This window comes from Marmota marmota, unplaced genomic scaffold, assembly GCF_001458135.2.
Source record: "Marmota marmota marmota unplaced genomic scaffold, marMar, whole genome shotgun sequence".
NCBI lineage: Eukaryota > Metazoa > Chordata > Mammalia > Rodentia > Sciuridae > Marmota > Marmota marmota.
Window position 1 is genome coordinate 6,189,579 of NW_026000021.1, and position 27,056 is coordinate 6,216,634.

The 27,056-nt window shown below is 40.9% G+C and overlaps 2 protein-coding genes across 16 annotated transcripts in view; both read right to left on the bottom strand.

The window, feature by feature from the left end:
- Positions 1-17,521, bottom strand: part of Lypd1 (LY6/PLAUR domain containing 1) — a 32,064-nt gene extending 14,543 nt beyond the window's left edge. The window contains exons 1-4 of one of the 2 annotated variants that reach the window (XM_048810462.1): positions 17,433-17,521; positions 17,139-17,306; positions 16,162-16,461; positions 14,667-14,804 (exon numbers count right to left, since the gene is read on the bottom strand). In XM_048810462.1, coding sequence (XP_048666419.1) covers positions 14,667-14,804; positions 16,162-16,213 — 190 coding nt within the window. In that variant the 5' untranslated portion in view covers positions 16,214-16,461; positions 17,139-17,306; positions 17,433-17,521. Of the gene's footprint in view, positions 1-14,666; positions 14,805-16,161; positions 16,563-17,138; positions 17,307-17,432 lie in introns of those variants that run through there. The other variant, XM_048810461.1, reaches the window with a different exon arrangement.
- Positions 17,522-18,044: 523 nt separating this feature from the next.
- Nckap5 (NCK associated protein 5) overlaps positions 18,045-27,056 on the bottom strand; it is a 953,350-nt gene continuing 944,338 nt past the window's right edge. For all 14 annotated transcript variants that reach the window (XM_048810448.1, XM_048810447.1, XM_048810455.1 and 11 more), the window contains one exon: positions 18,045-19,534. In XM_048810448.1, the coding sequence (XP_048666405.1) occupies positions 19,256-19,534 (279 nt within the window). In that variant the 3' untranslated portion in view covers positions 18,045-19,255. The remainder of the gene's footprint in view (positions 19,535-27,056) is intronic.

Below are 27,056 nucleotides of genomic sequence, written 5' to 3' on the forward strand. Positions count from 1 at the left end.
CTATTTTTGGTAGAGGTATTGAGCATCCCTTACCTGTATTGGGATTGAGAGGATCTGTAGCCTCACTAAAAATGTGTGACTTTGGACCATCCAAAGAGTTTGGGATGACAATTCTATAACAACCTGTGAGCCTTTGAAAGTTATTTTTCTAGTTTTCTCATTTTAACCTCTGTCCCAATGGTCAATTAAAATGGAGGCATAAAAGTCCTTTATGGACCATCATGCATTCAAATTTTCTAGTAGGTTACTTTGCTTCTGCTCTCTTTGCTGGTACAAAGATGGGAATTTCTAAACAGAGCCTTTAAAAGTCCATTACTTTTTACTCCATATGCAATACAGCTTAAAGTCCAACTTCTATGGTAAACTGCTACTTGTATGAATGCCTGTCTGGGAGTGAGATTAATCTGTCTTTACTTGAAAAATACCCAACACTTACTGTACTATTGTTATGATCACATCCCAATAAATATTCTATGCAGGACTAGGAAGAGCTCCTCAAAGAAATATGCTTGGGAAAGGGTAATTGGAATGAACTATATGCGTTTCGACTGAGCATTGAAAGAAATGGCAAGGAAAAAGATCTTCGATCTTTTCCCAAGTATTTTTTTTCCCCTTTAGAGAATACCATGTAAGAAAATTTGACATTCTTTGCATTCTAATGACAAAAACTTAGGAAGAAGAGGCTTATCTATCTTTTTGCCTTGTTATCACCATGATGGACACTGGTTATCAGGCATAAAGAGAGGAGACCTGGAAGGTAGTTCTTTTCTGGACAATTTTGTGGGCTGGCTCTTAAGTGCTTTTCCTTTGCCATGGATGTAAAAAAATTGAAAGGCCAAAGAAGTCCCCCTCCATTTGAGCTGCAGATGGCCACAGGAACCAAACAAGAATGCTAACAATTCATTTTAGAAAGGCCAAAAAAAAAATATTGCCAAGCTTTGCACTGCACATCCATACTGATGCTGGCCCATTGACCCCTCTTTGCCTAACAGGTGGAACTGGAAATTGAGACTAGCACCCTGGGGCTGCAATGACCCCTAAGAATAAAAATAAACACATATATTAAAATAGTCCTAACAACCAAATAGACAGGAAACAAGCTACCCCAAGAACGCATTCTTTTTCCTTGTAACTGGGTGTGCTAAGTTCATTATGCAGAAGACTCTGATTACCCTTTTCAGAAGTTTTTTGTTGTTGTTGTTGTTATTGTTTTTGAGTTTAATTTTCAACGCTGTTAACCACTGATGCCAACTTAATTATAGGAAGCAAACAACCAACCCATAATGTATGATGCCAATTGTTAGTTTTACTTTACTCTTGCATTTAATCTGGATTTCTATGCTTGTTTATAACTCTCTGAGCCAGGAAGGTTTCTGTGCCATCACCTATTTTTTTTCCTTGGCTGGTGTCTTTGTTCTCCAGTTTGTCATGGGGGATTGAGGAAGCAGACATTTATGACTTATTATCTCAGTATTACAGTGCCCTTTAAAAAACTATATAAAACTAGGCTTTTTTTCCCCCTTTTTAAATATTTTCTTTTGGTATTAGGATTGAATCCAGGGGCACTTAACCACTGAGCCACATCCCCAGCCCCCCCCCCCCTTTCTATTTTAAACAAAATTTGCTTAACNCCCTTTTTTTGAAACAGGGTCTTGCTAAGATGCTAAGACTGGTCTTGAACTTGTGCTCCTCCTGCCCCAGCCACTGGGATTACAGGTGTGTGCACCATGCCTAACATGAGCTTGCATTTTTGACCTTGATGTTCTTCTGATTATTTTTCTCAAAGGATTACATTAACAGAGTGGGGCCCAAAGATTCCTAATCAATATCTTGCATACAGATTTACCCAAAGGAAAAATAGAGTCCTTGGTGGCATGAGGGTTTCAGATGGAATGAACCAAGAACAACTAAACATTTAACCCAAAGCAACCCTACATTTGTCACCATGAACATTTCCTCTTCAGGAAATAGTGTCAAACTAAAATTTAGTTATAAGTTTATATCACAACACTTAGGGAAATGAGATTTATAGAAAGTCATGAATATTTTGTGCTAAATTTCAGGACATTATGTGTATAGATACGTGTTTTCTTCCTTTCTAAAATGTGGCCATAATCAGGATTAAGGTCCTTTGACTATGAATTTCAGTGTTCAATTTAGGCAAAACAGCAAATAACATCTGGGAGAGGAAATTATCCATGTCCTGTCTCCTGGGGTCCCTGGAGGCACTGTGACCCAATTTTTTTCAACTGTGCATGAATGTCTTAAAAGGTGATTTGGCAGGCACTGACAGTTAACCCTCCAATCCCCAATCTTAAATTAGCTTCTAGTGGCTTTGAGATAATGATCTGAGAAGAAATAAGCAAAATTCTTTTGGAGGACTTTGGGAAAGCTCCCGTTTTCTCATTAAAAGGCAAAGGTGAAGACAAAGGTTCCCTAGTGCTGTCTCTTCAGATGGAACATAGTGGTCAGCTTTGTGCCTTTCAGCTTCAGTACAAAGCACACCATGCATGTAAAAGTGAGCAGGAAAATGGAGAAATTCTGGGTCTTGATGGCATCACTGTGCTATGGAAGTGACCCTAATGCCCACTCCTTGTAGACTATCCCCTTAGCTAACTAATAAGGGGATAGTTAGTCTTCATGGTTTAAGCCCCTGTTACAGTCAAAAGCATTCTTCAATTACAGAGGAAGCAAGATCCAGGGTATAGGCAAAAATAGAAGTTGAAAGCTGGGTATGGTGGTGCATGCCTGTAATCCCAGCAGCTTGGGAGGCTGAGACAGGAGGATCGTGAGTTCAAAGCCAGCCTCAGCAATGGCAAGGTGCTAAGCAACTTGGTGATACCCTGTCTCTAAATAAAAAATACAAAATAGGGCTGGGGATATGGCTCAGTGGTTGAGTGCCCCTAAGTTCAATTCCTGATACACCCCCCCCCCAAAAAAAACCCCTTTCAAATAAAAAAAAAGGAAGTGGACTTGGTGATAGCAAGAGCTGGTTGATTCTTCTATAATGGAAGGTATAGACTGAAGTGTTTCTGGATATCTAGGGGCTATTGTAGCCCTTAGAATAGATAGCACTCAGGCTTTGTCAGTATCATGACAATTATAACTAATAATATTCTATAAAAAGGGCAGGACTAAAAATAATTAGCTAGGCACAGTGGTACACACCTAACTCAGGGCCTTTGGGAGGCTGAGGCAGGAGGATTGTAGGTTCAAAGCCAACCTCAGCAATTTAGTGAGGCCCTAAGCAACTTAGCAAGACCCTGTCCCAAAATATAAAAGGGCTGAGGATGTGGTTCAGTGGTTAAGCACCCCCCGGTTCCACACACAAAATAAAGGAAGAAAGAATACAAGCAATTAGTTGGATTCTTGGAGCCTGGTGAAATAGTATAAGGGTAAAACAGCAGGAGAGTAAAAAAAAAGAAATTTTTTTTTCCTTTCCTTTGTGGTCTAATTTGCTTCAACTAAATGGTTTAGAAAGTAGTACATCCCCAAGTTGAAAGTCTGAATTGCATGAGTCTTGTGGAGGTATTTTCAGTGTGCATCTCCCCGTATGGCAGAGGACTAGGAGGCACAGGTTTGGAATGAAGAATATATCATATGAGGGTAGGGGTTGTTTCTTCCCAATGGAGTTCATGATCAGGGCTGACATTGGTGTAAGAGTTCCTGGTGATAAGACTGGCTGGCGTTGATCTGGTCCCCCAACTGCCTTGACCTGCAAGTTAACTTGGCTGTAGAGTATGTGTACCCACGCCCATCTCCATTTCCTGAAAACGTTCGTACTCAAAGTGAAGCCAGGTCATCCTTCAAAGCAATCTGACAAATTTGAAAATCCTGGGTGTGGATTATATTTCAGGTTTCTTAAAGGACAGAGGCATTCATCAGTTATTTCCATCTTAACTAGAAAAGCAAAGATGGATTCCACTTATCTCTATTTTTTTCTTATGTTAAAGATTTGACGCTGATATACAGGAATGCCTTTGATTTATGCGTGTTGATTTTATATCCTGCCACTTTGCTGAAGGACAACCACTCCATTCACAATATCTTCAAAAAAAATAAAATACTTGGGAATCAACCTAACAAAAGAGGTGAAAGACTTATACAATGAAAACTACAGAACCCTAAAGAGAGAAATAGAAGAAGATCTTAGAAGATGGAAAAATATACCCTGTTCATGGATAGGCAGAACTAACATCATCAAAATGGCGATATTACCAAAAGTTCTCTATAGGTTTAATGCAATGCCAATCAAAATCCCAACGGCATTTCTTGTAGAAATAGAGAAAGCAATCATGAAATTCATATGGAAAAATAAAAGACCCAGAATAGCAAAAACAATGCTAAGCAGGAAGTGTGAATCAGGCGGTATAGCGATACCAGACTTCAAACTATACTACAGAGCAATAGTAACAAAAACAGCATGGTACTGGTACCAAAACAGGCGGGTGGACCAATGGTACAGAATAGAGGACACAGAAACCAATCCACAAAACTACAACTATCTTATATTTGATAAAGGGGCTAAAAGCATGCAATGGAGGAAGGATAGCATCTTCAACAAATGGTGCTGGGAAAACTGGAAATCCATATGCAACAAAATGAAACTGAATCCCTTTCTCTCGCCATGCACAAAAGTTAATTCAAAATGGATCAAGGAGCTTGATATCAAATCAGAGACACGCCGTCTGATAGAAGAAAAAGTTGGCTACGATCTACATACTGTGGGGTCGGGCTCCAAATTCCTCAATAGGACACCCATAGCACAAAAGTTAATAACTAGAATCAACAAATGGGACTTACTCAAACTAAAAAGTTTTTTCTCAGCAAAAGAAACAATAAGAGAGGTAAATAGGGAGCCTACACCCTGGGAACAAATCTTTACTCCTCACACTTCAGATAGAGCCCTAATATCCAGAGTATACAAAGAACTCAAAAAATTAGACAATAAGAGAACAAACAACCCAATCAACAAATGGGCCAAGGACCTGAACAGACACTTCTCAGAGGAGGACATACAGTCAATCAACAAGTACATGAAAAAATGCTCACCATCTCTAGCTGTCAGAGAAATGCAAATCAAAACCACCCTAAGATACCATCTCACTCCAGTAAGATTGGCAGCCATTATGAAGTCAAACAACAACAAGTGCTGGCGAGGATGTGGGGAAAAGGGTACACTTGTACATTGCTGGTGGGACTGCAAATTGGTGCAGCCAATTTGGAAAGCAGTATGGAGATTTCTTGGAAAGCTGGGAATGGAGCCACCATTTGACCCAGCTATTCCCCTTCTTGGTCTATTCCCTAAAGACCTAAAAAGAGCATGCTACAGGGACACTGCTACATCGATGTTCATAGCAGCACAATTCACAATAGCAAGACTGTGGAACCAACCTAGATGCCCTTCAATAGACGAATGGATAAAAAAAATGTGGCATTTATACACAATGGAGTATTACTCTGCATTAAAAAATGACAAAATCATAGAATTTACAGGGAAATGGATGGCATTAGAGCAGATTATGCTAAGTGAAGCTAGCCAATCCCTAAAAAACAAATGCCAAATGTCTTCTTTGATATAAGGAGAGTAACTAAGAACAGAGTAGGGACGAAGAGCAGGAGAAGAAGATTAACATTTAACAGGGATGAGAGGTGGGAGGGAAAGGGAGAGAGAAGGGAAATTGCATGGTAATGGAAGGAGACCCTCAGGGTTATACAGTGGAGGGGGTAGAGAGAGAGGAGGGGAGGGGAGGGGAGAGGTGGGGAGGGGGGAGGGTGGAGGATGGGAAAGGCAGCGGAGCACAACAGACACTAGTATGGCAATTTGTAAATCAATGGATGTGTAACTGATGTGATTCTGCAATCTGTGTATGGGGTGAAGGTGGGAGTTCATAACCCACTTGAATCAAAGTGTCGAATATGTTATGTCAAGAAATTTGTAATGTTTTGAACAACCCACAATAAAAATTAAAAAAAAAAAAAAAAAAAAAGATTTGAATGCCTCTGTTTCTGGTATAATATTTAAAAATGCTTGGACAGCAAGCATCCTTCCAGGAGCCCATGTACAGAAATGAAGACCATCAACAGGCCCTAGTGAATGGAGACATACTTCAATTTGGTTATAAAAATATACCCTAAAATGCAAAAAGGATTTGACACTAGGTAAATTGCTGGCTGGAGAACACTGAACCAAGATGCACTTGTTGGCACATCCTTCTATTAGGTTCCCTGTCACCACTCTAGGAACTGTTAGAGATGCTTCCCAACAGGGTGCAGGTGAGCAGGCCCCTAGCTGTTGTTTTCATACAGACTCAGGTTTCACAGGGGTTGGTTTGCTCTCCCCATCTTAACCTACTCTTATGCCAAACAGCTGCTTCTGATTTGCTTTGTATTTCTTTCCCTTCCACCAGCCAGTGACAGGCTGAATAGGAAGTTGTCCAGCCTTTCAGAGGAAGTTAGCTAACTCATCTGTCTCCAGGTGCAGCTCCCACCCATTGCCTTTCCCTCTGAAGACACTGAAACTCTCCACAGAATCTCCTTGTGTAGCTAAGCCCCTTCACACTCCCAGTTTGGATGTCTTAACTGGTGGAAAACTAATCACCCTGCCTAGTTTCTTGTGATTTGGAACAGGTTTTCTTAAGTTACCAGAGACCCAAGTGGTTTGCTAGATTTTGCATAAGCAGTGAAAGGATGCATAAAACCTAGTGCCTGGTATCACTTAATACAACTGCTTCACTGATGGCTCTTTGAAGAAGTCTCGGTGGAGAGCATTGTCAACTGCTGTGCACATTCGTATTCATCCCGTGTGCAGCGCACTCGACTACGGCAGGCTCAGAGCCGCACGCCTGGCACCACCCGCCTCTGGCACTGTCTCTAGCCATTCCACCACGCTTATGAACAAGTCCAAGAAATAGAAAAACATAAAAAGCTATTGTCCATGTCCAGTGAGAAATGAAATGCGCTGGACCAAGTATCACAACTTCCTTAAAATAATACAACACTTTATCACTTTCGTATGTGAGTCCTGCTCATGGTTTGCAAAGTCATAAAACCCTTGAAATCAATGTCTTGAACCATTGCTGCTCTATTCTATTTTAACGCATCCTTTTAAAAAAAAGCAATTTATTACAAACTCTCAAAGGTTTCACCTTAACTAAAACACTTAATTCAGTCCATCTCCTGCTTTGCTTTGTAGTGTTGGAGGCCATCAGAAATTTGGAAGCAATTTATTAATAAGAGAACATGCCCTACAGCTCTGGTCTATGAAAACAGTTTCTAAATCACAATGTAGCCATGGTCCAAAGTTTATCTCATCTAGAAAGAATTAATGGCACAGATCACAATTTTTGTTTTACTCATAGGTTCATTCATCCCAGATTTGATAGAAGCTTCTAAGTTACAGATATGGCCTCTTGCAGAGTGCCCAAGGGAGAAAAATGCATCGTCTCCCATTGGCAATTATACCCCTACACCCAAATATACAGTGAAAACAAGAAGAGAGAAACCAGCTTAGTCTTCAAGAGGAAATAAGTAGTTATGGTTTAAATGTGAGGTGTCCCCCAAAAGCTCACATGTAAGACAATGCAAGAAGGTTCAGAGGAGAAATGACTGGGTTGAGAGTCTTAACCCAGTTAGTTAATTAATCCCTTGGTAGGGATTAACTGAGAGATAACTAAATGCAGGTAGGCTGAGGCTGGAAAGGAATCAAGATGATCACACCTTCAGGAAAGAAAACTGCACCATAGTGAAGTCATCTATGGAATGAAAGTGGTAGACAAGAGAGGTTAAGGTCCTTCTAGGCTCTGACAGGCATGGTGCTTCAGGGCTATGACCTGTGGGTGGGGCCAGGTGTGCGGACCGGCAGGTGGAATTGCTGACAAGAGCGGCAGGCATCAAGACTACACATCCATGTGTCTAATGATTCTTGTGGTTAATCTAAACCAATTCAAGATCTCCTAAAGAAAAAATAGACTGACTATTCAATGAATGGACCTTCCAATGCTCAGCACAAACCACTTGTTGGAGGAACATGAATTCCTTTGCCCCACAGCTCACTGGAATGACTTGCTCTTGGCACAGGTTTTTATTTCAATGCAGCAAATTGGCTAATGTTAGCTAATGGAGTTCTAGTGATAGTCACCATGTCCCATCCCACCTCATCCCACCCAGCTCATTTAAAGATCTGTCAGACTAGAGATACCTCTTCAGACACCTGCACTGGTAAGAGGAGAGATTATCTCATAATCAGAAATGGCATGAATGAGCCATGAAAATATTATCCAAAGCAAAAAAAGCCAGTCACAAAAGCCACATATAGCATGACTTCATTTCTATGAAATGTCCAGAATAGGGAAATCCATTTCAAGAGAAATTAGATTCATGGTTTCCAGGGGCTGGGAGGAGGGGAAAATAGGAGCAATTGGTAATGGCTATAAGGTTTGTTTGTTTTTTTTTTTAGGTCAATCAAATGTCTTGGAATTAGATAGTGGCTCCAGTTAAGCAACTCTGAATGTACTAAAACCCACAGAACTGTACACTTTTTAAAGGTGAGTTTTATAGTAGGTAAAATATATCTCAACAAAAATTGTTCTTAAAAACTCAAAGAAAAAAAAATTGGAGAATGGTACCACAGTGATTGGAGACACCTTGGAGGACAGAAAGTCACTAGAATTTCAGTCCTATTAGCAGTGTGATCTTGAGCAAATTGAGGGACATGTGTATGTCTATCCAGTGGAGATATGATCACACTGGGAGTTTTTCAGACTAATGATGAGGTTGCCCTTGTAAGGAATGAAAGGCTAAATTTGAGTACTCCCTCAATCTGAGAAATGAAGAAACAGTATGCAATGCAGCTAATGCTGGGATATCTGGACCATCCAGCCAAGGTAGATATGGAGAGTGGATGAGGCAACTTCCCTCGAATCCAGGCACGTTTCCATTTGGCGGACCAATTTCTTTAAGTTGGTTAAACTGACTGAATTTTTCATTATCCTGCTGTATCTCATAAGAAAATAGGAAGGCTGTTTCTACATTTTCCAGGGGAAGAAGGTAAGCTCCTAGACATAAGTACCTCAAAGTTCTCTGAGTAAGGAAAGGCTGGAACACAGGTGCTTTCTCTCCTTGTGGAGCTAAGTGCCCTTTCCAATTGATGGGTGAAAAACAAAAGTTGAGGTGCTGAGCCCTTCTACACAGTGTGCTAAGAAACATTTGTCTGGTTTGGGCATTAGAACTCAGTCATTCTACCAGAAGGAAAAAAAAAAAAAAGAGGAAGAGAGGCAGAGAGAGGGAGGAAGGAAGGGAAGGAGAAGGGGAAGAGAAAGAGAGCAAGTTAGAATTTTTTTTTTTTTTTTTTTTGGTTTCAGGAGTATATAAAGCAAGCCGATTTCCTTTTCAAAGTTCAAAGGAAATGGTGTGTTTTGTTTTCATACTTCGTCTCATTTCCACTTGGGGGAAAAAAAAACAGCTTTGAAGCCTCTCTGTTTAAGCTCATTAGGAAAACCATCAATGACGGAAGCTTTCATGAAATCGTAGCAGGAGGAATTAGCGTTATGGGAGAGTCGGATCAATCTTAAAACGTTTCATCTGTGGAGATGGGAGGTCAGCATGGCTGCTTGTTCAGCTGGAAAGTTAACATAAACAAATGCTTCACTTACTGTGAGTCCAGGGACTAAAGGCATGTGATATTACCCCTCCAAACACTTCCTCCCAAGCCAGCTCTGCCTGCCACATTAAAGAGATGGATGCACCTGGAGAACTAAGTGAGCAAGCTGATTGGCAAAATGTCTTGCCCTGAAGAGAAGGGTGTTCTTTTAGTATCTAGAAAGGCAAGGAGGAGTGATATCGACATTCATGGCACAGAATTTCTTCCTGTGTAATTCATAACTTTATTGAAGTGGACATTGAACAGCAAGGATGCTGTTAATATACGCAGATATCTTTCTTGACATTGGAATTCCTTTTATTTTCAAGTTTTTTTTTTAACCTGTTGAAGTTTCCTTTTCCAAAGTTAAATGATGGTTACTTTTACATTTCTGTTTTTTACTTTATTTGTAGAACATATACCATAATCCATCTGATCAATTCTAAATGGGTTTGAAGGTAAAAAAGTTAAGGACTATAGGTGGGATATCTAAAAGGGAGATAACAGAGAGACCTGGCAGGAGGAAGGAAGATATGGGGCAGGTGAAAGATACCAGATTAGCTAATATCACTGGTATACCTAAAAAAAAAAGATGATTCAGGAAAAAAAAATGTTAGACAATGTCTTTTGTGCCTACAACATAGCATGGGTTAAATAATTTGTAATCTGAACATTTACAAAGAAAGACAATATTTTTCTTACAAGGATTACATGTGTGTGTATATTTGGGCATATACAAATATACATAGGCAAAAATATTAAAAAACAAACTCATACAGACCTGTACTGTTGTGTGTGTGTGTGTGTGCGCGCGCTCAAATGCATGTGCAATCTTAAATAAAAGAATCCAGGATAAAGGGACAGTGGTATGAGATTGATGAGCAGAACTGGGTGTCCTTCCTGCCAAGCCAACGCCAAAGACAAACTAGAGCCTAAGAGTTTAAATCTTGGTAAAATTAAGCAGAGCTACACTTGAGAAAACATTGGCTGTGATTACCTTTTCATTTTTGTCTTCTAAGAGTGGGTGCTGATTGTTCTATGAACATCTAGTCCTCTTGCTATCCCTTTAGATCATGAAATTAAACTACTTAAAACACAGAGCCATCCTTGCCCAACTTAATGAGCAACTGACTAATCCAAAGGAAAATAGCCTTTACTTATACAGCTATAATGTAGATGCAACATGGCATGTAAATCAGTAACTCTTGTATTGCAAAAGAGACAAATAGATTAATGCTTGTTGCAAAGGATGGGTGAAGAGATCGATTAGGTTACTGATTCAGACCATGAACTTTCTCTCAATATACTGCATTTAACTTTTAAATAAGGTTTGGGAGAACCTGTAACATTTTGCTCACTGACAGAGCTATATTTTACTAAGGGCAGAAATTGGCTAGTCTATAAAAATTAAATTATGCCCCTTTCACTGTATCTAGTCAAGAGGAAAAACTCTAATTACAAGATTGCACTGTCAAACAAATGCAAATTCACATTCTTTATACCCTGGTTTAAAAATTCATGCTGGAAGGTGGGGGAGGCTTCTATTCTGAAATGAAAATCAATATTTGAAATATTTTATGGAATGCAATGATAAACAAGAGCAAAAGAAGTGTCCTTATCAAGGGTGCTAGTGTATAGACACTAACCCATTAACTGCAGAGCTGGTGACAGCACATGTCATTAGTTATGCAAACATTTAAATATCAATTAGTAAGAACAATGAAAGAAGCTGAAGCAAACCTTCTCTTCCCCATAGCCTAAGCCTTATTATTTTGCAAATGACCAAGGAGAAAGAAAGCAATGGCAAATAATCTCAACACCTAATAGGAATGCCACTCTGAGGGATAGGTAAAGGTTAATTTTAAATGTATTTCCCAATTGAAAATTAAATGTACCCGACTTAAAGTTCATAAGAGCTGAGTTTGCAGACTTAATCCAGAAAGGACTAACTGAAGGCCTGGGCATATTGCACTGTTGGTAGTTTTTGGAGAGAGTGTGACTTTCATTACTCCTTAATGTCAGACTGGTTTAGTTCATTAAAATTTCTTAGTCCATTTAAAGTCTTAGATGTCTATGAAAAATGTGAGGCCACACAGCACTCAAATTTTAACAGGCCTACAGGTTGGTTTTCATGTTCTTTCCACATCCCCTTTGTGGCCTGTCTACCCAGCCCGTCAGGTCAACTTGATAATAATTGCCTTAGTCCTTAGAAATTGACCTGTTATCTTTTCAGGCAAACCCACAGTTCGTTTTACTATATAAGAGGCTGGTAGGAGGCATTATAGCAAAGGTTTTATCTTGGGAAACAGGTTTCAAGTACCTTTACTAACAGGTAAGAGTGGTGGGCTTGGATCAGACATCTAATTTTTGTGGAGTTCTTCTCTGTTCCTCTACAACACAAAAATGTGAGCAATTCTCAATTAGACTACTCCAGGATCACTTGGGGAGCTTATAAAAGATCAATGGCCAGATATATCATGGACTATGAAATGAGCTTTAGGTTGTGAGGGAAGGGGGTATCCATGTGGAGTTGAATAAAACTCCAGGAAGATGTCAATATTGCACCCTTAACTAGGAATCAATGGGTCCTTTCAACTCTAAGGCAAGAACCTCAGGGCCTTAATTCTGATTTTTATTCCTAATGGTATCATGTAATAGCACTATTTTCTTTCTCTGAGTGGAGAAGTTGACCACACAATAGAATTAAATGCTGGCTGATTGTAATATGGGGAAACAGTTCTCAAAAGAGGACTACCAGATTTCATGTAGGGAAAGAGCCAAATACATAGGGTACAACAAAAGTTAGGTTCTTGTTACAGTGATGCTTATGCTACATTGTTGTCATTTAACAATTGAGGTTTTAGGTTTGTTTTTCACCCTCCTTGACAAAAAAATTTAACAGGTCTCTAATAATCATATGGCAATAAACATAAGAGTGCCTTGGGAGTATGAGCCCCCAGGCATTGCTCTCTGATGCAGAAACAAGTGGATTTGGCTAACTTTTACTAATTTAGGCTCACAATTCCTTCTGCATACCTGGACCTAGTACTTTTCCCTCATAGCTGTTTTTTTTCCTTTGTGTTCATTAACTGTTCTGTTTTCCAAACTTCACAACTGAGATGGACTTATTCTATTGGCCCATAACCTGTGGCTAGAGAAACCTGGTTTGTAGATAAGACACCCATCTTGGGTTATTAAAAGCAAGCAACCTCAGGCCAGGCACTTGGTGGCTCTGTGCTGAAGTTTTCTTTGGATACAATGGGAGTTTATAATGCCCACTCTGCCTTTTCATAGTATGGTTTGGAGAAGAGAATGAAGCAAGGTTAAAAAAAAAAAAAAAAAAAACAGCACTTTGAAAATGGAATGTGTGGTGTTTATCTTAGAAACATAGAGGGAAGAAGTGTTTCTAAGGAAAAAAAAAAAGTTACCTTGAATTCAGTTCATATCATTTTCTCAACTATATCCCAGGTTATAAAACACAATGCTTAGGTAAACAGAGGCCTCATGGATGCTGAAAAGTTCTTCATGTGTCCATAGTACCTCCCCATTTTGTCTGGCTCTACCTACTTTAAGGTAGAAAGCTGGAAATACTTGGAAATAATAATTTGGAAGTGATAATAAAGTGTTTTCAGTGATTAAACTAAAACCACAACAATTCTTCTGGTAGAAGGACAAGAAATTTGGGGCTCCGGTAAAATGTAGGAATGAAACACAAGTACCAAAGAAGTCATTTGTAAAAATTATCCACAGTCCTAGCTAGAGAATCACCACTAAGTTTTGTTTTATTCTGCCTTTTTAATAGCCCCCCCAGTCCTCTGTGAAAATAATGCTTGCTGCTTTTCTTGGGACAAGTTATTCTTGAGAGCAGTTAAGTCTCAGCCTTCCCAGAAGAGTGATTTGGGTAGAAAGAATCCATATCCTGGCCAGTAAAGACCTATAAGGAACGGCATGTAAAACCACACACACACACACACACACACACACACACACACACCATGTCACAGAACAGTGATGAGCTGAGCTGTGGGGAGCTAGCAGGCGTACTACCCAAATAACAATGGCAACAAGACATTTTCAGGCCCTTATTGAGAGGAAACTTTCCCAAAGTGGTGGTTTTAAAACTACCATTCTTGTAATGATTTACCAGTGGGTTAAGGGAATCACTTTGTGGGGCTCTGTGGGCAGTTTGCTGAACAAAACAGGGGCAGAGCTCCTTTTTATTCTATATCATTAATCACATGATGGTATTTCCCATTTTTTTCAATAGCTTTTAATTGGCAATGTCTCTCTTATGGGTTTGACCTTGGAAGTGAAGCAAGAATTCCAAACATTTTCTTACAATTTCAGTTACATTTTGGGGGACTTGGGTTTAGAAAAGACTATTAGGGGGCATGCTCTGGAGTCCTACCCCCTTCTTCCCTTCCATAATGCCCAGGCCCCTTACTCAGCCAACTAGCAGTTGCACCAGTGAGGCTGGGAACATTCCTTTGAAAGATCTTAGCAATTTGTGCCTGGAATTTGATGCATTACTTCTAAAATTAAATAAAGATCCTATAGTGTTCTTCAAAGAAATATGGTGTGGTTCTCTGACAAAACACATTTTTCAAGCACTGACCTCTGGGAACCTCAACTAGCTCCATATTTCAGGCTGACATCGCTCACAGACTACTGTCTAGTTTCCCAAGCAGAGGCTGGTTATTCATATATTTTCCACCCTCTGATCTGCTTTTAGCATGGGGAGGTGAGGGGAGTAAATAAAAAGAAGAGAGCCACTGATTTAAATGCACTTCTCCTCCCAAGTCCCTTGGGGGAGAAGCCCTGGTAATTAACTCTAATGAGATTAAAGTAAGTTGGAACTCTTCATTTTCCCAGCATTGTAAAAGTAAATCTGTGATAACCAGTGTGTGTGCTTATGCATTAAATCAAAGTCAGTCCTTTTTTTTCCCCCTGTAATTTAATGCCCCCCTCCCACCTCCCACAACAGGCTGAAGGGCGGAGGGAGGGAGCGTCTCACCCGGGCTCTTACCAGCACTTTGCTCCATCACTTCTTTTTGACACATGTCTTGAACATTCACCGTGCAATTCACGATGAACTCAGGGGAGGAGCAGTCGTTGTTCAGCTGGAATTCTTCGCACTGGTAGCACTGGATTTGTAGCGCAAAGCCTGCAGAACAGATGCAATGGAGTTCACAACAGACCCACACTGGGTCCACCCCAGACCCCACGACCCCCTCCTGCCCCACAGAGCTGTCAGTTCCAGGCTTTAAGATGCTTGCGGATCTGGTGTCTTCACAGATGTAGCTGAAGTCGGCAGTGGGCGGCGCGGGTACCCAGGGTCTCCCAGGATAAAGTGTAACGCTACCTGCGATCCTTAGATCCCTGCTCTAGACACAAAGAGTGCATCCAACACTACTTGGGTCCTTTGTCCAAGAAGTTGAAAGGAGGAGGGTGGGGTACAAACCGGACTGCGAGGTAGTTCTAGAAATGAGCTTCAGCTCCAGTCTATGCCAGAGGATTTGCCTAATTGCTAATTGGTTACAAATTACTTAATTACTATTTTGGCACCATTCATGATTGCATTCGCAGACGCCTTTTCAGTTATATTTATTTATTTATTATTATTTTTTTTTGAAGTCAGAGTTCCTGTGCTGTGGCTCCAAGGCTTCCTGCGCTCCAACCCCGGAACCCGGGAGGAGTCGCCGGACGCCAAGTGTTACAGCGCCCTAAGTCCTGGGTCCCTTCTCCGGGACTGTTCTCTCCGCAGCGGAGGCGACGGCAGCTGGTAGAAGGTAACCTGTGTTGTGCCTTTGAGCGCGCTTCCGGGACCACGACCCCGCAGCTCTTTCCGGACGCTGATTTTCTGGGTAAGCATTGGCTTAGGGTCTGCAGTCGGGGTCCCAGCTCTGAAGAGCTCAGTCGGGAGCTGGTAAGCGAAGAGGAAGCCAGACATCTGCATCTATCATTGCTTCAGCTGGTTGCTCTCTTTGGCTCTGGGACCTTCTGTCTAAACCTAATTGCCAGCGCTCCCTCTGCCCCTGTGTGTCCCCTTCTAGCCCCACATTGATATTGCTTGGAATGTAACAACCCAGCCCCGGCGCCACCGGGTAGCAGGCTGCCGCGGGGCGCTGCTCACCTGTCGGCGGCGCCACTCCCACGGGTTGCCAGAAACGCTTGGCAACTTGGTGGGGTTCGGGGGATGCAGTCCCCTCTCCTTCCTACAGGACCCCAGCACTGTTCTGACCTTCCGTCTTTCCCAGCCTAGCTTCTCCCCCACAGAGCTGCCCGAGCAGCTGCAGCTGGGAGTCGCGCAAATCCGCCGCTCCCGGGCTCTCCTCCCCAGGCGCGGGACTTGGCGACTTTCCCAGTCTAGCGCCTCTAGGCACCAGTCGCCACCGCTAAACTCCCGCTGGGCATCCCCAGAGCAACGCTGGCCCGTAGCTGGGCACATGGGGGGCGAAGAGACCAGAGGGTAGATGAGGTGTCCGCGACTAACCGAGCTGCTTTCCTCTTCATCCTCTTACCTGGAAGCAAGAACAATCCGCAAAAAGTTGTCGCGATGCCGAGGACCCACATCCTCCCGGAGACGCGGGGCCGGAAGCGGGCAGGCGCACATCAGAGGCGGCGACCGCAGCGGAGGCTGCCCGGGCCGCAGTGGCTGTGGCTGCTGAAGCTTCTGGGGCCCTTGCTGCTGCCGCCTTGGCGACTGCTGCCGCCGAGAGGAGCCGCAGGTGTCGCCCGCGGCGCCCGCATCGCCCGCGCAGGGGCTCCTAGCTGCGGATCCCGGACTCCTCTTGCTAGCGCTCCCGAGCCGAGAGCGGCGCCTGTGGAGTTGGCGGCTCAAGCTGAAGAACTACTGGCGATCCAGAGCACCCAAAAAAGTCTCGCCTTTTCTCCCCTCCACCCACTCCAGGCACCACGTGACGGCTGCCGAGTTGGGGTGGGGGTGGCGGGAGGGGAAGGCTAGGACCGTCTGTGTCCCCACCTCCTTCCTGCCGTCCTTTTCTCCCGCCTCCGCGCGTTCCTGGGAAAGGGTAGCCTAGGATTTGAGAAGGACCCTAGTTTTCAGAGGCTGGGAGACCGGAGCAGGGGGACCCGTGAGGAGGGAGCAGCAGGTGCCGCGGGGACCTGCGCACCGCGGACTGTGGGACCTAGGTGGTGAGGGTTAGAAGACAGTGTCCTGGGCTGGACCTCCCGCGTCCTGTGCTCCGCTGGCTAATAACCACTAAGCCAGCAACTGGTTCTGGACCACTCAGCCGGAGCACCGATGTTCCCGCCGCCCGGGGCGACTGGCCTCGGCTGGGGAGGTGAATATTCTGTACCCCGCAAAGTTGCACATCTACAGAATCCCTGGGGCGTCCGGTTTAGTATCGCTCCCTTTTCCTCCGAGAAGCCCCTCCTTGATTCTCATTACCGTTCATCTTCCGCCATATGGGTGGGAGTGTGGTGAGGACCCTGCAGTGACAGGCGCGTTTGCCCCAGCAGCACTCTCACTGCTCACCTGCACGCACAGCCGGAGGGTGCCTTGACACTGCCCGCGTCCCCTAGTCCAGGGGAAGGCTGCCCCGGGGACAACTATTGAGATCCATACCACCAGAAAGCAAATCAGAGTGAAGAAGAGGATTTCTCTCTTCCATCCTCTCCATCCAGAAGGCCAGGCGGCTTCATTCTGCTCCACAAAGCCACGAATTATTAGTATATACTCGGTAAGACACCCACTCTACCCAGGGCTTGACCTCCGGTCCCCCGCCCGAGCCCCAGCCATTTCTCTTTTGGTCAATGCCAAACGACCCACCTTGTGTATTCCCGGGACGCCACGGTGCTATTTTTCGCCTTCCTTGTGGAGCTTTGCAGCAGGTGGTGCCGGAGCCCCGCTTTCCTGCCCTCAGCTCATGGTGCACCCCCACCCCCCGCCCCGAATCCCGCTGGTTCCCACCCCTTTATCCCAAATCCTTAGGGAGCATCCTTTTCTGTGGAGATACCCTCTGAAGCTTTGCCCCTCTTCTCCTCCTGCTACGTCTTGGGGGAAGCGCTCAGGCTAGGACTCAGATCATTTATTTCCCCATCCTGCCAGCAGAGCGGGTCTGGAAATGGGCATAAATGACTTTCTTGTAATTCTTCTGCAGAGATCGTTCCGTATCTGCCTCAGGGCCCTTCTTTCCCTTTGCCCCCCTCTTCCTTTCATTTCTAGTTGGTTAACCCCTCTGGGAGACTGAAACGTTTTGACCATTACTCGCCTGTCTGCAGACTCTGATCTTACAATTGGCTGAATTGCTATCACGGGAGCAAAAGGGCCAGTTTATTTATTCCTTCGGGGAATCCACCCTTGGAACGCGTGTTAGTCAGGATTGAAATAACTGAGTGTGCCAAAGGGTCCTAGAACAAGTTCTTTCCAGCTTTCAGAGTGTGCAATTGTGACAGGACTTTTATTCAGAAATGAAACAAAGGGATTTTTAAAAGTCTGAAAGACAAGGGCACTTTACATAATTTTCATTAAAGGTAACAAAATTCAAATATAACAAATTGCACAAATTAACAAAATAACACTGATCATACAATATCCTTTAAAGAACAAGTGTGTGCTAAAGTAACCATATAGATCCTAAAAATATTTCTATTATGCCTAGTTTACAAGCTCCTGTACAAAAGCAATTATAAATAGTTCACATCTAGAAAAAATACACATAACCTTTAAAATAGAATTTATCCTTACATATAAACAGTCTTTGTAGAAAAAAAGAATATTAAAAGTAAGAATTTTTTATAGCACCAACCATTTTATGTTTTAAAAAGTGAACATGGCAAATAGGAATTTGCTTTCATTTTGAGAGTACTCAGATTTTAATAAAAAGAGCAAGAAGATAAGATCAGCAAATACTACTCAGAATCAGAGAGAAGCACTGAGTAGAAGAGGATGTAAGGAAATGTTTGGAGGGAAATCTGCTATTGGAATTAGGGTTAGATTGCTACTAGATTCAGTGTCACACTTCCAATCTGTATTCACACTTTATTTTTCAGGAAAGGCAGAATTACACTTATCCCTATGACTTGAATCTCTCTGGCAATACTTTTCAAATGATGGTAGAATTAAAATTTCTATCAAAATGTTATTGTAAGATAGAGATTATCATGATCCCTCTGTTTTTTTTTTCCCGTAGGCCCTGTTTTAGGTGTACCCACAAATAATTTGAGGACTAGAACAATGAACTTCACAAAATCTTTAGTCGAAATTTTAAAAAATATATATTATCATCCACTTCTAAGACTTAGTACATCAATTCAAGAGCATGGCACTGATTCCATTTATTGCTATCATTTTTCCTCCTACAAATATAATTTCTCTTCCAAAACATTTACAACTTCTGTACAAGTATTCAAAAAAAGTGCAAAATTAAGAAGTCTGTATCGTGTTTACTTTTTAATCCCCTTGAAACACAATAAATGGAGTTGTTCTTTATTGCCCTACCAGAGACATATGCTCTGCTGGGTTGCCTGCTGTGAATGTGACAAGGTAGACTCTGGAGTTGCAATAGTTTATGGTTATCTCTATATCTCCCACCCCCGCCCCATTTCCTTAAGTGCACTATTCCCAGCTGTCACTAAGAGGGGAAAAGTCCTTTATACATCATTTGAACCTTGACTTGCACAAGAAGAGAAGCTATCATATAAAGAATCACTCAAAGATTCCAAATTATCTACCCCAGGTCTATCTGAGCTACTTAAAGATGCCTCTTCATTTTTTTCTTTTTCTTCCTTTTGTCCTTCAACCTTGTTCAGAGAGTTCTCTTTTTCTAATAAAATCACGGTATTGCTGTTAAATTTATTGAATGACTCCAGGGAAATTTTAGATAATCTATTCTCAGAATCTTCTTTTGTTTCTTCAACTTGTTTCAATTTCTGCAATAAAAAGAGAAAAATATTAGAAACATATTTCTTTGGAAAATCAAGTTATCCCGTCCAATATTCAATTATTAGCTGCATAAAGTGTAGTTTAAAGGGATAGAGAGAGAGACTACAAGTCTTTAACAATTTCCCAGCATAATTAAGTGTAACAATAAAGCTAATTTTAGGGATAAATCAAGACTTTAATCATTTTACTGAGATAAATAGGCCCCAACTTGCAAACCAGTTAAGTGTCATTTAATTTCATTTTAAATGGATCCATTTGAAATTTGTTCAGGTAAAGTACCTAAGTTTTCTTAAACAAAGTTTCAAACTCCTCTATTTTCTTGCTAAATATTAGTTATCCTTTTTCTGAATATGGATAAGGATTGAGTTTCAGCCAGAAGGTACAGTAATTTGCAATATAAAAGCATAAATCCCTTCAATTGTCATAAAAGTTAAGCACATATTAAACTTGTCAGAAGCACTGTTGTGTTTGCTGTTTGTCTCTTGATAGGACTAAAGATATGAAGATTTCAGAATGCCCAAAGGTGTAAAATGCAGGTTAACAGGTCTGCAGTTCAGTAACACTCCCTTCCAGAAGATTCTAGTTATAGTAGTTTATACTGGGATAGCGACAGGATGTTATTAATACCCTCTAGGACTTTATAAAACACTGCAGTCACACTCAGTATCATCTAGGTAAGCCCTATAAACATGAGTATGTTCAATTGCTCAAGTGACTGCTGAAATCAACTGAGGCATAGATGCAAAAAATAATACGAATGGAGGTTTTAACACCTCTAAAACATTTCTCATCTTCTCTTCCTCTTTCAGGAAAAACACAAGGAGAAAGCAGGGACAGGTGCTTAGAGATGACAATAGTTACCATTTATTAAGTATCCACTAGGTAAAAGATAAGAGGTTTTCTCTAACAGCCTTTTCACAAACCTGCAAAGTTAAACATCTCATTTTACTTAATTTTTTGATCCATGTATATATTTTTAAGTCTTATTTTACTTTTAATTGACACATAATAATGATAATATATAGAGGGTACATTGAGATGTGTGTGTGTGTGTGTGTTTGTGTGTATTTATGTGTGTGTAGGATGTGTAAAGATGAAATCAGGGTATTTACCACATTCATCATGTCAAACACAAATCATTTCTTTGATGTCAAAGAATTCAATCCTCTCTTTTAGTCATTTGAAAAATACAATGTTGTTAACTATTCTCACTCTTCTGTGCATTTTAATATCAGAACTTATTCCTCCTAATTGTAACCTTGTACCTCTTGGACGATTTTATTTATTTTTATTTTATTTTTTTATGAGTGAAGTTATTTCAGTTTATTTGCTCATTTCTTTTTATTAATTAATTTTTTATTTATATATGATAGGAGAATGCATTACAATTCTTATTACACATATAGAGCACAGTTTTTCATATCTCTGGTTGTATACAAAATATATTCACACTAATTTGTGTCTTCATACATGTACTTTGTATAATAATGTCCATCACATTCCACCATCATTGCTAACCCCATGTCCCCTTCCTTCCCCTCCCACCCCTCTGCCCTATCTAGAGTTCATCTATTCCTCCCATGCTCCCATTCCCTACTCCACTATGAATCAGCCTCCTTATATCAGAGAAAACATTTAGCATTTGTTTTTTTTTGGGGGATTGGCTAACTTCACTTAGCATTATCTTCTCTAATTCCATCCACTTACCTGCAAATGCCATAATTTTATTTTCTTTTATTGCTAAGTAATATTTCATTGTGTTTATATAGCATTTTTTTTATCCATTCATCTATTGAAGGGCATCTAGGTTTGTTCCACAGATTAGCTATTGTGAATTGTGCTGCTGTAAAAACTGATGTTTTGACCCAGCTATCCCTCTCCTTTGTCTATACCTAAAAGTCTTGGACAATTTTACAGATGAGGAAAGCAAGGCTCAGAGTGAAAGAACTACTTGCCCAAGGTTGCCCACCAAGTGATAGAATTTGAATTTCAGTCTGGGTGCCTTATCTACTCTTTTTATTTCCACCACACGATAGCATTTCGGTGTGGCAGAAATAAAAGGACAAAATACTGGGCTTGTTTAGCCCCAGTATTCATTTTTGTTACCCAGATCTTTGAATAACATGGTGAACCATCTTTGACATAGTCAGTTCTGCTTCCCATTATACCCCATGCCACTTATAGTTATTGGATTATAAAGGTGCAACGAGGAAATTAAGTTTTGATGGAGGCATATAGAGCCAAAGCCTATGGATTCTCACAACTAAATATTTAACAGAAAAGGAAAAAAAAAAAAAAAGCCAGTGGGGGTGGGGGGTGGTGCTGGGAGCCATTAGCCAAGTAGGTATGACAATTTCCTTGCCAGCGTACCCCATGTTGCTGACATTTTGCAGTGACATTGAATGTAGTTGACCTTGCTCAAGGACCAGGGCGGATTAGGGTGCTCCCGGTTTAACATAATCGGGTTTAGGGCGTTCCCAGTTTAGGTTCCAGGTTTAAGGTTTAAGATTATTCCTGCTGGGAATAGGGCGTATCCTGCTGCCTAAGTTCCCCTTGAGTTCTCACGGGATTCAGACAGTATATTTTGGAAGACAGATGCCCAGAGAGGTGAATTTGGGAGAGAACGTGGATTTGGGCAGAGAACGTGGATTTCCCCAGAACGTGATTGTAGACGGCTGGTGTGAGTTCGGGAATAAAGAGTTGCTGTTTGAATCTACAAGCTGTGTGGTGGCTTGTGATTGTGTGCCCAGCCAGACTGCGGCATTTGTGCCCAGCCAGACTGTGGCAGGGTGGGGGGAGGGGTGGAAGTAGATAGATTTGGTGTCCCGAGGTGCAGGCAGAGCTTCTCTACTATGGGAAATGGTGTAATTCTACTGGAAATATTTGAAAATCACCCTGGAATTACTGCTTCTTTCATTATACTATTATCGTGCAGAAGTATTACTCATGGAGCTAATTTTCAACCTCAAATGGCTACCTTGAAACCATAGGAGGGCTGAGCAATGGATTCCTAGCTGACTACAGAAAAGTGATTCCATAATGAGAAATAACTCCATGCAAGAGCCCCTTTTTGGTGCCTTGTGATTTTTTTTTAAAGCATTTTTGCAAAGAATTATATAACACAATATTAAAAATACATGGAGAGTAGAAAATGCTTTGGAGAGAGTAAATGCTTACCTACCTTTACCAAAGTGTAAATGTACATATCCATTTATGTAAATAAAGAGCATTCAATGAAATTTTCTCCTCACCAGATGTCTTATTCCTTTTTCTCATTCAAGAAACACAGCATTTTTCTTGGGTTTTTCTTTTTGGTTTGGTCTATTTGCATCTCAAATGCATTCAACAAACACTGGAGAAGTTACCACAAGGCAGATGGAAGGAAGATTTTAGTGCTGAGGATACACAGCTGAATAAAATTGTGTCCTAGAGGGAATAATTGAGGTCCTGGAGGCAGGCAGGCCTGAGCTCCAGTGTCAGCTTAGTCTTTCCACCCTGCGTGAGTGCATGTATGCTCTTTCTTTAGGTGTAAGTGGTGGTAAGATATACCTGTATTTCAGCATCAAAGACCATCTTAGAGCACCCTAAGGCCCTGACAAACAAGTTGCTCCATAAATGTGAGATGCAGTTCTTATTCTAAATAGTGGTTCTTAGTGTGGTCCACAGGCTAGCAGCAGAGCAGCATCACAAGGAACTTATTGAAAATGCAGATTTTTGGTCCCCACTCAGACCTACTGCACCTGAAACTCCTGAGACCCTGCAATCTGTTTTTAACAAGTTCACAGAGTGATACTGATGCATACTAAGATTAAGAACCAATTTCATGAAATCCCTCCACTTTCCCCCCTTTTTTTCTATCTTCCACATACAAGAAAAAAACATGCAACCCTTGACTAGATTCTGAGTCTAGGTTTCTTATTTTGCTTAACGTTCTTACGTTCTATCCATTTTCCCGCAAAAATAGAATTTCTTATTTATAATTGCATAAAATTTCATTATGTATATACATCACACAAAAATTCCCTGCTTTTCAACTATCAGCTCATATTAAGACAAAACAACAAAAAATTCAATATAGTTGGGTGCAGTGACTCAGGCCTGTAATCCCAGTGATGCAGGAGGCTGAGGCAGGAGGATTACAAGTTTGAGCCTCAGCAAAGTAGTGAAGGCCTAAGCAAATTAGTAAGACCCTATCTCAAAATAAAAAAATATAAAGGGCTGGGATGTAGCTCAGTGGTAAAGTTCTGGGTTCAATCTCCAGTACTCCTCACCCACCCACCACCCTCCGAAAAGACCCAGTATGCATGGGAAATTGTGACCCTTAAATTGTCTGAGTTTCTGAATTGAGGATTTTTTTTTTTATGATGTCCTACATCCCACCCCATCCTCACTGTCTTCATAAAGGCATAGCTCACCCAGTGTTAATTTGTTAGTAGTTTCTCAGTGGAAACTTCCTTTAGCATCAGAAATCTCTAGTGCTTACTTGGATTTCTCCACTGGTGCTGCCAGCCAAGAAGAATAGCACTAAAGCTTCTTATTTCTCTGCCTCCTTTTCGAAGCAGACTGAACCAGCCTCAACACTGTCTTGTCAGATGTCAGGTATTTTTAAACTTTTGAGGTCACGTAATATTTAAATTTAAATATTAAGAGGGATTATGGGGGCTGGGGATGTGGCTCAATAGTAGAGCACTTGCCTAGTGTGCAGTAGGTCCTGGGTTCAATCTCCAGCACTGCAAAAGATACATTCAATCAATCAATCAATCAATCAGTGGAGGGGCTGAATTCAAACAGTGATTTGTTTATGATTTCTCTGGCAAACAGTAACAAAGTTGTGCAATTCAGTTTGCAGCACCTACACGAGAAGGTGCTTTGTCAAGGAATCCTGGTAATGTTACCATTTAACTGAGCAGATCTGAGTGCAGGCACTTTGCTAAGCACATTGCAGGGATGATCCGCTTTCATTCTCACATCACTTCTCTGGGTGGGTGCCTTTAGTATTTCCATTTGATGATAAAACTTGAAAAAGTTAAGTAACTTGTTTAAGGTTCTGTCGCAGTACCTAGCAGAGTTTGGATTTGGACCAAGGCAGTCTGCTGGCTGAGCTCAACCTCTTAACTTTTATCTTGGAAAAGTACCTAATGTGTATTAATCAACAGTATCTCTAAAGAGAGCATCAGAAATAAGAATTACAGAACAGCAATAAGGAGAAACCCAGTGAAGATTGGTGTTAGACAATGACTATGTAGGTTCCATAAAACATACCCTTTCCTTCACATATTGTGCTTCATCAGAATTACGATAAATTAATATACTACATTTGTCACCTATAGGTGGCAACAGTTGTATGAATGACTTTTTAGTAGGGCTTTATTATTTTTTTTTTCCTTTTTGCACTTGGGTACATAAAAAGCGCTAAGCAGGCAAGATGAGAACATATTTTCAAGTTTAAAATAAATAGTCTCATATATTCTTAAAATATTTTCCTGTCTTTAATGTAACCATGGAATTATTAGTGATAATCCAAGCAAGAGACAGATAGTGACATTTCTCCAGAAATCTCTTGAGAATTATATCTTAACTAATTTAATTCCTTGTTGTCAAACAGTCAGTCAATCAATTGAATTTACTAGGTGGCCAGCTTTGTGCAAATAACCTCGTGGATTTGATTTTAAGAGGAAGTTTCATGGAAGAGGGTGATCTTGGAAAGTTTTTGAAGGGTACATAAATTTAAGATATACAGTAAGGAAGAAAGGAGGACACTTCGATAAGTTATTATCTATTATGCCTTTGTACGCCACTCTGCAGTGTACCTCAGAATCAGTGTACAGAAAGACAGTCTATCTTTTTACCCTTTTAGATTCTGTACTGGACAAACTCACTGTAAAGACAGAAATAGAAATGTCTACTGTAAGAGACTAACAGACTCAGGGAAGTATCAGCCCAGTATCCAGGTGATAAATACCTTTTATTTTCAAACTGCTTTCCCATCTATGATCTTACTGTGCTCTTACATCAGCCTGGAAGGTGAGGAGGCTGCAGTCAGCTGTACTTTACATGGGATATTTATGGAATCTGTGATTCACCCAAATTAAAGTTCACATGAAATAAGACCTGAAAACTTAGTTTCCTGATTTTCTGCATAGAAATGCATAATATATATATATATATACACATATATACATATTTACAGCCAACAATAATCATGGAACAGTGATTCTGCTTTGAGTAATATTCTAACAGTAGGAAGGGTCCATTAGGTGGAGATAAAAGCCCTTGCCACAAGGAATATGTGGATAATACATGAAATGATAACACACTCAGTTGACAAACTGGCGCGCACACACACACACACAAACACACATACATACGTGACATACATGATGGTGTCAGCTTCAAAGAGATACATGTGTTCCCATAGGGAAAAAAGAAAGTGAATTTATGAAATAGTGCAATCATTATTATTCTATGATGAAGCCTACTCTTTCATTATTTCAAATAACTTTCCATTTGTTGATTACATCTTGAAAATACTGGTTAGTATATCTACTGTCAAATGTCAGGAAGAAATTAAAATCTACTTGAAAAATTCAAATCCAGTTATCACCCCTCAGCTGGGCACTAGAGTTCTTAGTCTAAATAAGTGCAAACAGAATTTAACATGATTTCTTAATTTTCTAATGCTATGAATATTTAATGCCAAACAATTTAAGAAAACACATGGTTGGAAAGAGACATATTTATGAAGTACTGGGGTGAATGTCACACATGAATTATCTCATTTAATCCTTACAGCAGCCATGAGACAGTGCTATATCATCCCTAGTATATGAATGGGAAAATATAGATAGAGTAGTCTAAACACTCTCCACATACACATGACTAATATGTTAGGAAGTCAGGATTTAAGCAGAAGCATCCTGACTATAGAACTTGAGATCTTAATCATTACAGGTATTTGGAAACTAGTGTGCAATTCCCAGCACTGTGCTAATTAGCTGTGTAACCCCTCTGACTCTTAGTTTCTTTACATTAAAGTTTCTTTTTAAAAAAAAAAAAATTCTTCCCACTCTGAAAAGCTCTGTGACTCTAAAATATTCTTAATTGGGTGTCTTCTATGCATCTATTATTGGAATTTGAGGTGACACAATAATCAACCCTAACATCCTTTTCCCCACCTTAGATCTCGGTGATTTGAAAACTAAACAAAAACATTGACAGGAGGCTAAAATGCCAGCTTTATTACTAAGAAATCTGCGACTGGAGGAAAAAGTTTCTATCTGCAAAGAATGGGTTTCCTAACACTGTGGCAAGAAATAGACAAACTTAGCAGCTAGCAGCCCTGGGCTGGGGAATTAGGGTATAAAACCTATAGCACAAAGGAACAGAAGAGATTGTGTGCTTCTGAGAGTCAGCCATGACTCCAGAGGGAAGTGGGAAGATCCAGAGGTGGGTTTGCATTGCTGGTTCCCTTCCTGCACTTGCTAATTAAACTTGTGATTCACTCCACGC